The 17,289-nt window shown below is 38.9% G+C and overlaps 1 protein-coding gene across 1 annotated transcript in view; it reads right to left on the bottom strand.

Annotated features, from left to right (window-relative positions):
• Window positions 1-17,289, bottom strand: part of LOC111151991 (dedicator of cytokinesis protein 4) — a gene marked incomplete at its 3' end in the record, with an annotated part of 345,451 nt that overhangs the window by 64,527 nt on the left and 263,635 nt on the right. The window contains exon 13 of the mRNA XM_022510243.1: window positions 4,365-4,490. Coding sequence (XP_022365951.1) covers window positions 4,365-4,490 — 126 coding nt within the window. The remainder of the gene's footprint in view (window positions 1-4,364; window positions 4,491-17,289) is intronic.

Here is a 17,289-nt window from a genome sequence, read left to right as displayed (position 1 = left end):
CCTTATAAGAGAGAGAGGGAGGCATGAGGGCCAGAATCAGAGAAGAGGATGTGATGAGGGAAGCAGACATTGGCATGATGTAGGGCCATGACCCAAGAAGTGCGGGCAGTCTCCAGAAGCTGGATAAGGCAAGGAACTAAGTTCTCTCTTGCAGTCACCAGGAAAAATGTAGCCCTGCTGATAGGGCTTGCTTTTAGCCCAGTAAGACCTGTACAAATTTTTGATCTCCAGAACTGGAAGAAAGTATTTTTGTGGTGTTTTCAGCCATCCCATCTGTAGTGATCTGTAACAGCAGCCATAAGAAACTAATACAATATGCCATCTGTACCCAAGATTCTACCACCTCACGATACGTTCACGGGTGGGGGGGGGGGGATAGGGACAAGATCACACGTAACTGGGTATCAAAGCAGACCACAGAAAGGAAACATTTATGGATGGGCTGAAAACCAAACTTCGGCATTCTCACATAGAGTGGACTTCTGTGAAATCTATTCATGGCTTCTCTGTTTTTTTTTTTTTTTTCCCTGTCATTCTTATTTTTGTTTTGCTTTATTTTAGAAGGGTATTGAGATGGTGAACTTTGGGGGGGCATAAATTTTTAATTTTTGCTTGTACATTAAACAAACGATGGCGAATGCTACAACAGCACCCACGGTAGGCCTGACAGAACAGTGTTGTGTCAAGAAAGGAGAAGGGATGGGCTGCAGCTCCCTGATGTCCATCACACTCTAGGATGAGGCACGGATTTCTGGTAGGGCCAGCTGAGGTAAGTCCTACACCCTTTAGTAATTGCCTGTAACTTCAACATTTTAGAGGCACGAGCCCCTCCCTCATTCTGATTTGGGGCTGGAACCCCAACCTCAGCAATAACATGAAAGATTCTTAGCCTCCACCTCTCTCAGATCGCTGTGGTATTCATTGGTTGAAAGACCATGATGCCCTTCCCTAGCATGATCGTGGGGTTTAGGTCTCAGCCAAGTGGTTGCACATATATGATATGGAGGCCCAGTGACTTGGACTGAGGAGTAGTGAGGTATGGTTAGATTTAGAATTTTCTTTTTTTTAAGATTTTATTTATTTGACAGAGAGAGAGAGATCACAAGTAAGCAGAGAGGCAGGCAGAGAGAGAGGGGGAAGCAGGCTTCCCACCAAGCAGAGAGCCTGATGGGGGGCTCGATCCCAGGACCCTGAGATCATGACCTGAGCAGAAGGCAGAGGCCTAACCCACTAAGCCACCCAGGCAGTCCTTAGGATGTATTTTTAAGGAAGATCCTATCATACTGGCTCCCACCTGCTTCCCCCAAAAGAAGCCTTATCTCAGATGCTGCTATGTATCTGTTGATACGAATGTCTCTGTCAGAGACTGATAAAGAATAATAATATACTTAAAAGAAAATCTCAACCCCTCCCTCCTCTAACACTCCACAACTTTTACTTAATTCCTTTCAGGGTTAGGAGCTTCACAGGCCTCCTACGAAAGACTGAGTGTACCGGAAGGATTTAATTAAGGGTTCCTTAACAAAGAGTGAGTTTAACCAGCTGGTACATGGGCACAAGCCTCCAAGGGAACACAATGGAGAAGATAAAGTAGGGAGACAATGATTAAAGCAAGGGCCATTTCGCCTAGAAAGAACAATAAACTCAGAATAAGAATGGACCTTCAGGGGCGGGACAAGGGGTGGGCTCAGCCTGACCTCCCATGACATTCCAGACACATCAGCCAGCTTTGCTCCAGAATGTCTGGTGGATGGAAACTTAGTGCTTCCCGATATTCAGTACAGTCTGTTAAGACATTTAGAGGCAGGCTGTCCAATACTGTAACTGCTGCCACATGTGGCGACTAAGTACGTGAAATGTGACTTGGCTGAAAAGAGACGGGCTGTAAATGGGCAAGACTTCGCAGCCTTCAAGGATGGAGGTTAAAGAAGAGAGTGTAGCATAACTCATTAAGAATTTTTTACATGAATTATTTATTGAAATGGTAATATTCTGAATGCAGTGGGTTAAATAAAATACATTATTAAAATTAATCTCTACTCTTTCTCACTCTTTTGAAAGTGTCTACTAGAGAAGTTACAATTACATTTGTGGCTCTAATTATAGCTCTCCTGGAGAGTATGGATTGAAATATTTTTGCTGCTCTCCCTGTCATGGGCTCAGAGAGCAAACGATGGAACTTTCGGCAGAGCTGCGCGGTTTGTAGGGAGCCGTGATAGAGCTTCAAAGAAAGTGACTTGTCCTCTTTGAAAATAAGACACCCTAAGAAACAAAGTGCTGGAAGACCGACCCATAACAACGGGGAAGGGTCATGGTGGCTGGAAAGCGCATGGCCAGGTCACCACCTCACACTAGATGACAGCTCAGACACGTGCCCCTCCAGCAGCCAGGCCAAGGGCAGAGTTTCAGCCTCTGTGGTTTTCTCCTTCCAGAAAGAGTCTGGCACCGATTACATGCTATGATCCTCAACAGGAGTCTTGTGTACGTTCCCGTCAGTGTCAAGACCACAGGTAAGTCCTTCTGCAGAGACTCAGCAGCCCCGTCGATGAGCCTGTCCCGTTGGTCCAAGCACGGGCCTCACCCGTCCCGACCCTTCTCAGAACAGAGATCAGCTCTGAAGGATGAGTCTAGAAAGTGAAAGGAAAATAAAAAAAAAAAAAATGCCAGCAGACTGTCAGTGCAATCCTGGCCTCGAAAGGATGCCTTCTCATGGAAGAATTCTGCACAAGTCTGCATTATAGCCACCAGTGAGAACCAACTGACAAGTCAACATTCTGAAAGAAAGGGAGACGGAACAATGAGCGCTTGTTTGCCAATGCAAGGAAATTCCACTGAGTTTTAAAGTTGCTGTCGGCTGTTTATGTAAACACACGAGCCTTTCCCTTCTTCCTCTAATTTGGAAGATGAAGAAGCCACAGAAGGAAAAGAAGAGAAAAAGAAGCAAGTACTTTAAAATAATCTCTTGGCATCCCCGGCACGGCAGACTGGGGTCCGGGAGACTGACTGCCTGAGCAGGGAGAACCTCGCCACTCTATGGTGGTGCAGCAGAGGGACAGACGGGAGCCTTCTTCCACTCGAAGTTCATTTCCATCATTAAAGCCAGACAAAAGGGACATTAGCACAGCATATCCCAGACAATTATTCAGCTGGTGAAGTGTCATGTTGCTTTGTGTTTTTCCACTTGTCGATGATACTGCCCAGAGACCAAGCTGAGGAATTCTTCCAAGCAGCTGTCTGCATTCTGTTTGAAAATATGTTTTTTATATTAGATTTGCCCATCAATTTGCTTCCTGGTGGCATGAAATTTTTTTCTTTTTTTGTTACAAAGGAAATACCAGTTATTTATAGCAACTGAAGGAAATAATGATGGGGTGTGAGAGCAACTGAGTAACAGGCCACCAAGTAAACAGTTCTATAAACAGTCATTTTCAACAACAGTAGTATGAGATGCTCGGGCAGAGCCGGTCCCTAAGCCAGGTCAGGTCATCTCAGGAAATTTCCAGGCTTTTGCTGAGCCTTCCCTGCATGAACAGATTTGCATGAAGAGATCACGAGATGCTGCAACAGGGCAATGCTGGTCATTTCTGCATCACATGAGGTCTTCATGCACAGCGGTCTCACCATCCCTCTCAACAGCTGTGCTGGGAGCCTTGTCCAATGCAACTTCCAGCGCTTGCTTCCATGTACAAGATTTAACCAGAGATTTACCTGATCTCGTTTCTAAAAATACTGTTAACAATTTCAGAGTATTTCATCTGGTCTACATTTCTCTTGGTTGTAGAGGGTGGGATGTGGGGCACAGAGAAATGTTACCACTTGGCATTTACTTGAACAGCGTGACTCTCATTAAACGCTTAAAATTAGAAAGACGCTTTTTTTGAGTCCTTTCAGATTGTTAGGAGAGATCTGAATAGATCTCAAACAGAAGTAGGAAAGGTGTAGAAATATATATGGTATTTGCATATGGCTGCTTATTTACATACACAACTTAGAAAAATCCTCCAAGGAGGGCAAAATGCTGCTCAACAATTATTCTTATCAAAACCTGTAAGGATTTCCCCTAAGTGACTTCACTAACATTTTCCACCCAAGGGTAAAATATTTTCTGGATCCTACCCCAGTTTTCCTTCTTCTTAAGGGTCATAAAGAATGTAGCATGGCCCTCTAAGTTATCCATCCAAAGATAATAAAAATGTAAAGATATTTTTAAGAAATCTTTGCTTATTTATTATCATATAACTCATTTCCTTCTTTAGCATGGTCCATTTGAACTCTTCAAACCTGACTATCTGAAAAATTTCTTAAGTGTCAAACACAGACATAATAAGCATATGTCAACCTTTGGTCCATCTCAAGTCACTTACCAGGCATGATGATATTAGAAAAACCCAACTTCCTCGTTATAGACACTCCGTGAGAAAATACTGATGAGTATTCTCTTCTGATTTGTTCAATGTCTCCATGTAATAGCTGTAGGGAAACTGCTAAACCTAAAATAAATGAGAGATACCAGAGTAAAAAATAGAAGGACAGAAATAGCATGAATGGAAATCTGAACTTGCTTCAACAAGCCCGCAACTATAATAGCATTGTTTTAAATGAAAGGTTACTATGCAGACAAAATTTTAAAAAATCTATAGGAATAATTTCTAGAAAATATTTTTCTAACTTGACTCTCTGAGTTTTCCTGTGTTTAAGGAGGTTCATAGCAACTGGAAAAAACTTGAGCAGAACACCAAGAAGAGGAAGTCTTGTTTCAGCCCCTACACCCTCTTCTCCAGCAACCCCCGCCAGAAGGAAATGTCCTTGCACGAACACTCGTGTCAGCAACTGTCATGGCTACCTGGCCCTTGAAGATACTGATCTCAAAAGTGGAGTTCTCATTTCCTTTAACTCTATAAAACCTATGAATACTTACTAAACACCATAAAGGTAGACACAACGATAAAGTCATGTAATAATTCAAGGATTTCAGGGATATTCATAGAGAATTTCTTAAAACATAAGTAACAGGGGTGTCTGGCTGGGGTAAGTGTCTATTCTTGGTTTTGGCTTAGGTTGTGATCTCAGGATCATGACACTGAGCCCTGCAAAGGGCTCCGCGCTCGGCAACGAGTCTGCGTGGGATTTTCTCGCTCTCTGTCTCTGCCCTTCCTCCTGCTCATGCACACATTCTCCGCCTCTCAAATAAATAAATAAATAAATAAATAAATAAATCTTAACAAACTTAGGTAACAAAGGTGGTTATAACAAAACCAAGATTATATTAATATTATGTGCATTAGAAATTCCTAATGGCATTATTTTCTGAGAAGAATTTAGCAGGATACAGGCCACTTTGACAAATAAAAGGGTATTTAGTTGGTAAAGTAGTAAAATTATCTTTTTTAAAACCCCAATTATAGTGACATCACTAGAGTGGGATATATAAAAGATGAAAGATAAATTATTCTTATCTATTTTCCCCAAATCTCAGGCAAAAGAAGTACAGAAAGGAAATTAATGTCATGTTTGTGAATATATTTGTATATTTCTGAGAGGCTACTTCTGTTTTTTAATTCCCTCTTGCTTTTCTTCTGTTATTTTAAACAAGAAAGAACAAAAAGAAAGTCCGTTACTTACATTAGTGATAGAAAATGAAGCCGATCAAAGCAGACTTATTTTTAAAACTTCCAGTCATCACTAAACTGAACTCAATTTTTTTCTTATTTATTTTATTATTTGTTTTTAATGAAAATTTTTAGGTAGTTACCATAGAGTGCAATGTTGGTTTCTGGAGTAGAATTCAGTGGTTCATCACTTACATACAACACCCAGTGCTCATCACAAGTGCCCTCCTTAATCCCCATCACCCATCTAGCCTACCCCCCCCATCAACCCTCAGTTTGTTCTCTATGCTTAAAAGTCTCTAATGGCTTGTTTCCCTCTCTCCTTTTTTTCTTTTCCCCCTTCCCATATGTTCATCTGTTTTCCTTCTTGAACGTCACACATGAATGAGATCATGGTATTTGTCTTTGACTGACGGACTTCACTTAGCGTAATAGATCTAGCTCCATCCATGTCTTTGCAAATGGCAAGATTTCATTCTCTTTGATGGCTGAGGAATATTCATTGTATATCAATATACTACACCTTCTTTATCCATTTATCAGTCAATGGACATTTGGGGTCTTTCCATAGTTCAGGTTTTACTGATGATATTGCTGTAAACATCAGGGTGCACGCATCCCTTCGAATCCATATTTCTGTATCCTTCGAGTAAACAGCTAGCATGAACTCAATTTTAAAATATATTTGGATGGTGGACTCAAGAGGATAATAAATCTGTGCTCCAAAGATTCTCTATCTATATCATTACTTACCACGTGCAAGCTATCATTCCCCATTCATAATTTATAGTACTTCAATATTATCTCAAACATGAACCATAAGAATGACAACAATCATGCTGGCATAAAAAAGAAATGCAAAGTGTATCCAGCACACATCTACATTAGGATCTTCCCTTCATTCTCCCTTAACAGAGTGAACAAATAACAACAAAAGCAGTGTCTTGTTAGTTAGTTCGCTTGGTTTTCAATAAAGTGGTTAAAACATCAGGAAAATTTGTTTAAAAAAAAAAAAAAAAAGCATTAGGTCAGAGAGAAGATGGAGCCTTTCCTGGGGTTCAAATCTGATCTAGATGGGGCATACCCAAGGGTCAGAGACTAAAGAAGTGAAGGACAGGGCAGGACTGCATCATTATGTCCTCATACTTTTCAGTGTGTGGGTCCAAGAGAATGTGTAAAAGAGTTATTATCAGAATTAGGTTAAATCTGGTGGGTACTCAGGAACGTTAATTAAATGTTCATTCCATTTTTGCCTTCCTTTCCTTTATCCCTCTCCCTACCCCCACTCCACTTGAGTTGGGTGACTGAAGGTAACACAACGGAGGAGCACCTGCCCACCAGTGCCCACAAGGAATGAAAGAGGGGAGTATAAGTGGTCTGGACGGTTTGACAGCGAAACAGTCGGTGCAGCTTCGGGATACTTTAATGTGGTGCTATTGGTTCCTTTTAAAACCCAGAGGCAGGAGGATGAAGACAAACTAACATGTGTTATAATCCATCTGTCCCAACAGCTATTTCTTCCTGACTCACGCTCTCCCACTACCCCCACCTCATTACTGGTGTTTCTGTTCTCTACCCACTTCTGTCCTTTTGCCTTCAAAACACTCACCCACACCATCACCATCACCATTAACATCATCAGGAGCTGATATTTGTAGACTAGCAGTGTGTGCCAGACATGGTACATAAGAACAGTCCCTCCTGCTGGGAAGAACACTGCTCAAATATGGAATACCAGAAACGATGCTTTCAAATACAGAATCAGATGGATTTAACAAAATTCTTGAGGTCCTGTAATTTTTTTGCAAGTGAAGATCAATTCACTAGGACTTCTCATCAAAGGATCTGATCTGAGACACCATCAACATTTTGTGGCATGTGTAAAGGAAGAAAAGAACTGACTAGTAATGAAAAGCAAAGACATCATGCTATTCAGGGTAGGGGCTGGAAGAAGGTAAAGTGACTAGAATTCTGGTTTTGCCCTATGGGAGCCAGAATTCATTTAACCATCAGTGACTTTTTTTTTTTTTTTAAATGTAAGCTGAAACCTAACAGAAGATAAAACAATGAAAAAAGAAAAGCATTCAGTCAAAGACAGTGCTTAAGAAAATTCAAGATAGGGGCACCTAGGTGGCTCAGTGGGTTAAGGCCTCTGCTTTTGGCTCAGGTCATGATCTCGGGGTCCTGGGATCGAGCCCCGCATCAGGCCCTCTGCTCAGTGGGGAGCCAGCTCCCCCCCCCCCCCGCCCTCTGCCTGCTGCTCTGCCTATTTGTGATCTCTCCCTCTCTCTGTCAAATAAATAAATAAAATCTTAAAAAAAAAAAAAAGAAAAAAGAAAATTCAAGATAGAAAAATATGTTAGGGAAGGATATATGTAAACATGAAAAGAGAACTACATCAATGTATTTTAAACAATAAGTGCCACAGAGATTAGAGAATGCAAAAGGATAAGAGAGGACCCAATTAGGGGAAAACAGGGAAGAGCCAGCTTGTAGATGAATGAAAGAAAGGAGGAAATGACAGGGGGATATGAGACAAAACACTATTGGGCTGGGGGACATTGTATTTTAAGAGTTAAACCTGTCCTAAAATTTGGTTAGAAGGTTTGGCAGTTTTCATTCTGGAGCTTTAGAAGATATAGATTAAAGCCCTAGGTGTAATGATTTCCTTTGTCTTGCTGAGTGACACCAATTTGGAGGAAAGGAGAAGGTTCTACCATTTTGAGGTGCTTCGATTTCTTCAAACCAAAGAGCTCACAGATTGTCAAGAATTGGAAAGGCCGACTGAACTGAGGGCTTCATCACAATTTACTTGGCTCTTCCTAAATCATCAATTTTTTTCCATTAAAAAAAAATAAATAAAGAGGAAAAAAAATCCCACAACACTCAACATGCAACGTTCAAGAGTGGGTATAGGTTCAATAAAACAAAAAACATGATTAAGGGTGAGTCCACAGGCACTAACTCACAAAAAGTCATAGCAATACCACTTATTTTTCCATCAAGGAAACTCCAGATTCTATTTTTATTGTGGCCCTTAATTACCATGACAAAAACCAACAGGTTGGATAAAAGAGCCAGCAGAACAATAAGAAATAATGCATTAAGATGAGGAAACTACTCATCACTACAAAGGAGAGACTCATCAAATACTCACCCTTTCCAATTATCTGAGGATTACCATATCCTTTCAGGAATGGTCATTCATGACACAGGGTGTGTTCACAGAGCAGTATTTTTGTTTCTATTCTTTTCTTTACAGCTGACTTCTCTGTTCTCACCTTATACCTGCTATCTCTGGGGCTAGGACTTCTAACTAAAATTTTATGTGTTGTACGCCTGAAACTAATATAACATGGTATCAACTATACTCAAATAACAAGTTTTTAATTAAATTTAAAAAATAAAATTTTATTTGTACACTGGCTTAGTACTGCTACAATTTAAACTGCCCATTTTGGGCATACCAGTAACTTTCAGCTTGAGAGGAGGGTGGAAGGTGGGATATAAGGATATATGTGGTAGGGTTCCTACTCAAAGGACATGATAATCTCATACGGAACATAAGGCACACACATATAAATAAAATGTAAAGCAGAATGGGTTACAAGTATGATATGACTATTAAAATAAGGAAACAAAAAAAATAAAATAAGGAAGCATTACTGACTGAGGGAATTTGAAAGTTCAGGGAAGATTTTTTGAAAAAAAAAAAAAAAAACAAAACCAGGAATATAAGCTGAAGAATCAGCTTATATTTCACAAAATATATCAATAATGTTTTACAGTTACTTTTTCCCAGTCCTTAATCTAAGTACCAAAATTGAAAATGCTAAGGGAGAACTGTTCCTCTTATTAAAAGAAGCAATCATTAAACTGAACATTTTTATCTGCCTAGATGTTTAAGAGCCAATTACAATGATTTGATATCTAATTTTGAACAAAGGCATAGACATTAATTAATCTAGAGTCTGTCACAAAATAACGTATTTTTCATGATAAAGCTCCCCTTACAGAGCAGTAGTAGAGGAAAGAAAGGCTTCGTATCTGTTAAATCAAACATGGTTGATTATTTGGTAGCTCCAATTTCACGGGAATTGAAGTTAATTCACTCCATAAGATGACTCCTTTTAAATTCATGAAATTCTGCACTTTTATATAAAAAATGCCAAGCACAGCATGATTTATAAGTAGCATGCAAAATTAATTTTAGACTAGATCAGCCATTTTGCCACCAGTGAACCAAATAACATGTAGCTGTGACTGTACAGCAATGCAAAAATTAAAAAATGACAAATATATTTGATAAATACATGTCGTGATTAAGTGTGTAAGAAGTATAACATACAGCTTCATGACTCTGTCAAATGTTAACTTCTCTGTGCTCTGGTTTCCGTATATGTAAAAATCAAGATAATAATGATACCAATTCCATAAAACACTTTGGGTGGTATCTAGCACAAAGGGAGTGTTCAACAGTGTTGGCTGCTATTACTACAACTACCACTGCCCCTACCATTATATAATATCATTGTTTCTGTTCTTATTCCTCCCTACCATGAATATCAACAAATTACCTTCCATCAGAAAAATGTTCAGCATTCTCTAAGTGCCATACGCAAAGACGATTTTCCTTTCAATAGGCATGCCCACTTACCACTAGATTAAGCCAAGTGCTACAAATGTCCTGGATATTGGAATGATGAAGGTCTACGGAGGCTTTGGGGGCAAATCTGTCTATCATGAGCAATACTCAATTACCAGAGATTTGACAAAGACATAAGTGATAAATATAAGTATGCAATGTGCACTGACATGTGAAGACAGGGAAATGCCTAATAGTGCAGGGAAAGCCAGAAAAATAAGCAGCCATAATTAATGAAGGCCATAATTAATTACTCTTATTCTAAACACAAAAGAAGTCATTGGAGAACTTTAAATAAACGAAACATGATCCAATTTGCATTTTAAGAAAGTTTTCTTAGTGTTATCTGGCCAAAATGGGCCAGAAAGATAAAGAGTGGAACTGATGAGCACAATTAAAGGATACTAGAGATATGAAGGCAGGAAATAATGGAGGCCACGCTGATATGGTTAAAACAGAGACGGGAAAAGGTGGTAAAAAAAACCTACATATTGGCATATAAGAAGTCATATCTTCATAGTATATTAGATGTGGGAGTATGAGGGAAAACAAGGAATCATGAAAGACTCCCAAGTGTCTGACCTGAGAAACTGTAGAAAATGTCACTGTGTACTGAGTTGGGAAGATAAGAGAAGAAACAGCCATCTATACTGTCTTTTATAAATGCATAATTGACCTTTAGCTGTGTTATTTTTATTTATTTGTTAGAAGGGGAGAGAGAGAGAGAGAGCACACAAGTAGGGGGAGTCACAGGCAGAGGGAGAAGCAGAGAGCCTGATGCTGGACTTAATCCCAGGATCCTGGGATCATGACAGGAGCTGAAAGCAGATGCTTAACCTACTGAGCCACCCAGGTATCCCTAGTGGTGTTATTTTTCATGAGGATTTGGATTATGTTCTGTGTCACTTGCCTTCAGCCTGAAGAACTTTAGTATTTCTTGCAAAGCAGATTTGTTAGCAAAAAATTCTTTGTTTTCAGTCTTGTCTTTATTTTGCCTAGAATTTTGAAAGATAGTTTTGCTGGATATAAGATTCTTGACTGACACTTCAATGGGTTGTTGTTTTTTTTTTATATTGCTTGTTTTTTAAACATTCAAATCTTTGAAAATGTCATTACTGCCTTCTGACTGCCACTGTATTTTATAAGAAGTCAGCAGTTATTTCCTGGGATTCCCCTGTGTATGATGAGTAATTTTTCTCTTGTTGCTTTCAAAAATTCTGTCTTTGTCTTTCAGCATTATTACTATGATGTGTTTGCATGTGGATCTCTTCCTGTTTACCATACTTGAAGTCACTGTGCTCCTTGGATATACAGATTAACGGTTTTCATCAAAGTTGGGAAGTTTTCTGCCAGTATGTCTCCAAATACTTTTCCTACTCCTCTCTCTCATCTCCTCTGGTACTCCCATTTTGTATATATTGGTACACTTGATGGTATATTTTTCTGAGGTTCTGTTTGTTTTTCTTCACTCTTTTTTTTAAAAGATTTTATTTATTTATTTGAGAGAGAGAGAGACCATTAGAGGGAGGAGGGTCAGAGGGAGAAGCACAGGGAGGGAGCCCAATGCAGGACTCGATTCTGGGACTCCAGGATCACGACCTGAGCTGAAGGCAGTTGCTTAACCAACTGAGCCACTCAGGCACCTTTCATTCTTTAAAAAACAAACAAACAACAACAACAACAAAACCCCAAACAAAAAACCAAAACCCAAAACAAACAAACCAAAAAACTCTTTTCCCAAGTTTCCACTTTCAGGAATTCAAATTTCTCCCTACTCTGTTTCAAATAAAGTCATTTCCTTTCAGGAGGGCTTCTGAAATTTTTCTCTTTATGAACTGCCTCTCCCCCCAGCCAAATCTTTGATCCATTGCTCCAGAGTGAAGACAGGTACAGTGGTCCATTCTTTAGAGTGACACCTCTGCCTCACGGATAAATGCCTAGGCTGGGGCAGTAATCTCTGGTGTTCTCAAGTTGCTGCTGTGTGGTACCTTCACCCAATGAGCAAGCTGGGGCACAGGCAACTGATGCCCCAGTATTCTTGGCCTGCTGCTTCTCAGGTAGAGCCATTGTCCCATGAGTGGGGGTTGGGCACAAGAAGGGAGACCCCCTACCTCATAGCCACTTCTGCCAGAAATTTAGGCTCTGCAATTCAGAGTTAAGGGACATGAAAAATACTGGGAGCCTTTACCTCTCAAATCAGAAGTGGTATCCCCTGACTGAGAGTTCAGGGAAGAAGGAATCCCATCTTCTTAGTCACATGTGCCTGGAGAAGAACATCCATCATATGGAGCAAGGGCAGGTGGGAAGGAGCAAGTGGGATGTGGCACTAGTGTCTCCAACTCTCTCTCCTTTTATCAAGATTTAATCTGACTCTTGAATAAGTATCTCTTTATATGCTATATATGATTGGAAAAACGTTCAAATCTTATTTAAATATATGATCTTTACCAGTTACAGCTGTTTCAGCTTGGATTGCATCTATGTAGCCCCTGAGGCTGCTACTCTGCAGTAGAGCTCTAAAAACATTATTTTCTTAAAGATTTATTTATTCTAGAGAGAGAGAGAAAGAACAAGTGGGGGAGGGGCAGAGTGACAGAATCCTCAAGCAGACCCCCTGCTGAGTGCAGAGCCTGACCATGAGATCATGACCTAAGCCAAAACCAAGAGTTGGACACTTAACTGAGTCACCAAGGCACCCCTAAAAACACTATTTCTTGACAGTATTTGCATACTTTGTGTCTGGGAGGTAGGACCTATGGGGGTGGGGGGGTGGGAACAATTGTTAGAACTTCTAAACTCGAAGTACAAAATCACCAACATCATGAGGTAGTAGCAAAACCTGAAAAAGATGGTTTTACTAGATTCTTTCATAAAATCATCTTCAGTAAAACCTGCTTATTTCTAAAACATTTTGGACCTCATTATTATCAGAGCAAGAATATTTACTTCTATTTCTTCCTATGTACTTGATTTTACAAAATCAATCAACAGAGTTTTGCTTTGGGTACTAGAATATTATATGTGGAGTCTATAAGGTAAGATAATTGACTTTTGTTTTATTTTTATTACTATTACTTTTTTTTTTTTTGAGAGAGAGAGAGAGAAAGCACATGCACAAGTGGGGTAGGGGCAGAGAGAAAGAGAATCTTAAGCAAGCTTCATGTCCAGCACCGTGCCTGACATAGTGTTCGATCTCATGACCCTGAGATAATGACCTGAGCCAAAATCAAGAGTCAGACACTCAACCAACTGAGACACCCAGGCATTGTAAGATAACTGACTTTTAAAATAAATACAGTAAAACTTTCATCTAATGTAGGTCCAATTCAAGGCCAGAGAGAACTTTTAGGAGTAGATCCTGGCTGCATCAAGTAGTAAAACCTTGGTGGGATTAATAGAGGTATTTACACAGAGAGGTCAGAGACAGGATCTCACAGTCTCTGGGGTGGAGGAAAGAAAGGAAGCCAAATGTCTAGCAGGAGTGCTGTCAAGTGAAATAGCACTCTTGGAAAATGGGTGAATGAAGCAAAAGTCAGGAACACAAGAAGATGCTAGAGTGTCAAAATGAGCCAGATTAGATAAAGAAATAAATTGAGAGCTGTGATAGCAACAAAAGCCTACTAAATGGTGAATTACATGATTGAGGGGCCTAGTTGCTTAAATGCTCTGTTCAGCAGGACCAGATTACTAAAGGACAAGTGTCCTTTAACATTGTCATCTTGAAATTCTAGACCCTATATTATTAATGTTGCCAATGCTCAAATTTGCGGATGTATCTCTTCTTTCAGATGTAATTTCAAAGCCAACTTGCAAAAAAAAAAAAAAGAAAAAAGAGAGAGAGAGAGAATAAAAAGATAAAGTAAAAGAAAATCACTTTCCTTTCATAATATTCACACCTCTATTTCCTACTTTCACACCATATTATTCAGTTTGTGAATGTGCCTATTGCTGAATGTTTCCTAAATCAACTTAACTCATAGAGGATGTGATTTTGACACCACTGAGGATAATCAAACAGCCTGACTCTAGGCTCACCTTCTGAAGATCATTTTCATGAGATCTGTGACTAGATAACCCTATCGATTGGGATGCCTATGGTCTATCATGCAAAAGGTATAAATATGTGCAAATACTCATGTAATTATAATTGCTAGTCCACAGATCGGCATTTCAAAGTTTTGGGAAGACTTTAATGCTTTCTTTAAAGAAGTGGTTAGCCTATGGCTAAGAGTTACAGCAAAAATAAGACCGAAGGAATACATAATAAGCTATGGAACATCAAACTAAAAGACAGAAGAGACATCTGAAACTGTTTACTTTCAGTGAGTCGTAACCAGAAAAGAAATTTACTGACCAGAAATGAGGGATGGAGAGGAGCCCCCTGGCATTCAGTGCAAACTGTAATTGTAGGAGTGGATGAGACCATTCAGAGGAAATTCACATTTCCTCCTTAACAGAGGAGAATCTTAACCTTAAAATGTCCTTATGATTCTGGGTAACACTTCAATGGTATACATAAGGATTCCGTCAAGTTTAAAAAGGTGTTTGTTTTTTTACTGGTATATAATAATAATCATTATCATTAACTTGTAATTTTTTCAAAACACAAAGCACATAGTCACTGGCTGAAAACAATTTTTAAAAAATGTACAGAGAACATACTATAGGAGTATAACTTAACATCTAATTATTTTATTCAAATACTTGCTTTTATAACCTGCAAATTTTTTCTATATAGCAAATCCTCCAAACAGTATTGCTAGTGATTATATCTAGATTAGCAAAGTATAAGGAATTTGAAGAATAAAATCAAGCTCTAATCACTACTTCCATTAGTTTATAATTTGTTTTTTTTATACTGCATGAAGCTTTAAAAATACCTTAAAGCATAATTTAATACCATATTTTGAACTCTTTTTTCTTCACTGTCATTAAAAGAGAATGGTTTAGATTAAAGGAAACTGAAAGGATATTACAAATGCATGTCATATAGTCTGGGTTTCTTTTGTCATAAAGGATGTCGAGAAAACTGTCAAAATATGAGTAAGATCTATAGATACGAGAGTTACATTATGTTAATTTCCTGATTGTGATCATTGTGCTTTGGTTATGTTGCCATGTCCTGGAGTAGGCAGAGGGAAAGACGAATCATGAGTGCAAAATGTTCTCAAATAGTTAAGGGGGAAAATGTACGTGTTGTGTGTGTGATACATGTATTTTTATTTGTATATGTGTGTGTGTATTATATGTATGCTGTACACACACACACACACACACACATCTATAAACATTAGAAGCACTGAAGCAACCTTAAGAATTATACCAATTCAGGGGCGCCTGGGTAGCTCAGTGGGTTAAAGCCTCTGCCTTTGGCTCAGGTCATGATCTCAGGGTCCTGGGATCGAGCCCCACATCGGGCTCTCTGCTCAGGAGGTAGCCTGCTCCCTGCCCTCCCGCCTCTCTGCCTACTTGTGATCTCTATCAAATAAATAAATAAAATCTTTTTAAAAAGAAAGAATTATACCAATCCAGTAATGCTATAAATGATTATAGAGAGAGACAGAGCACGATCAAATATGGAGAGACGGATAAAGCAAATGTAGTAAAATGTTAACCTTTGAGAAATTAGGAATTCTTTGTACTACTCGTGCAAATTTTCTGGAAGGAAATTTAGTTGAAAATAAAAAGCCTTGAAAGAATAAAAAAGAGAGCATGGTTTAAGAGTTTGGGAATTTCAACAAGTGAGCAAAAAGTTCACATCCCACCTTTCTAGCCAACAGGTGGTGCCAATAAGTACCAATTTTCTTTTAATAATATTAGAAAGTAAAGTTTCTAAATGCAATGTTCAAAAATCAGGAGCACTGATACAATCGTCAAGAATTCTAGTAGTTCAATAATACTGAATTAAATGACCACATTGCCCTGTAAGGGTAGGATATTCAACCCCAAAATGCAATCTAACTATCACAAGCCTCCTTTCACCTCAGCCAAAGAAGGAACACTGCTCCCTTCCTGCACAGAGTTAAGTAGTTCTCCCTGCATCTATGGGCTCCTCATCTAGGTAATTGCTTTGAATTTTCTGTGGGGGTTAAAATGTATAGTTGGTAGGAATGCAACTGTGTACTCTCATCTTGCGAATGTTAAAAAAAGAAAAAAAAAAAAAAAAGATTGCAGAAATTGACCTGACTAGTCAATATGATTTCTTCTAGCTGTGAACTACATGTGCAAACTGCAGGAAATAGGATTTCATAAATACACAGATAATATGAAAATATTTTGAAGTTTCTTTCAGGACATACTGAACCAGAGCCAAGGATTTTTACACAGTTTACTTCAAGTCACAGAACTGAATTTGCTTCAGTAATTCACACTGGCTCAGTCTTAGTTCACATTCCTAGCGTTCAATTGCTAATGTCTATTGGAGGTGACATTTATAATAACCATTTGCTCAACAAACCTAAGCCAGGCTCATGTCATGAATATTTTTAGAATTTCAAATTCTTACAATATTACTTTTAGGATTTAAAATTCCCACAGAGCACAACTTTGGAAATTTCAAATTACTCAACCTAACTAAATCTAACCAGAGAGATACGTTAATTCAATTATTATTTTTTTCATCTTTAAAAGTTAAATGGATCACTTGCCATCTTCTCCCAGTTTCTAAACTCAAAGGTAGTGGTTAATGTACCTTTACAACGTAAGTTTTAGGTTCGAGGGGGATAAAAACCCAGTTAGCTAGACAAATCCCTTTATCTATTAAATAGACAAGATTATAACTCCAAGAGATAGAGGACATCAATGAAGCATAAAGGGCCTGGAAATTAGCTGGAAGAATTTGTACCCAAAACTAATTCAAAGTTATTCTTTTTTTTTCTCTTTAGTACCAGTGACCAAGGAATAGTGGGAGGAAAGCAGGAAAAGAACAATACTTTGTTGAATGAACTCAATTCTCTTGAAAACATCTGACTGCACTGCTTTCATTTAGTCAACAATCCCATGGTTCAAGGAGAAAACAATGGAAGCCAACATATC

Source organism: Enhydra lutris, unplaced genomic scaffold (genome assembly GCF_002288905.1).
Source record: "Enhydra lutris kenyoni isolate GAN:26980312 unplaced genomic scaffold, ASM228890v2 scaffoldscaffold27, whole genome shotgun sequence".
NCBI classification, from domain to species: Eukaryota; Metazoa; Chordata; class Mammalia; order Carnivora; family Mustelidae; genus Enhydra; species Enhydra lutris.
The sequence above is the reverse complement of the archived record's forward strand: the minus strand, read 5'-3'. Positions and strand labels throughout refer to the sequence as shown.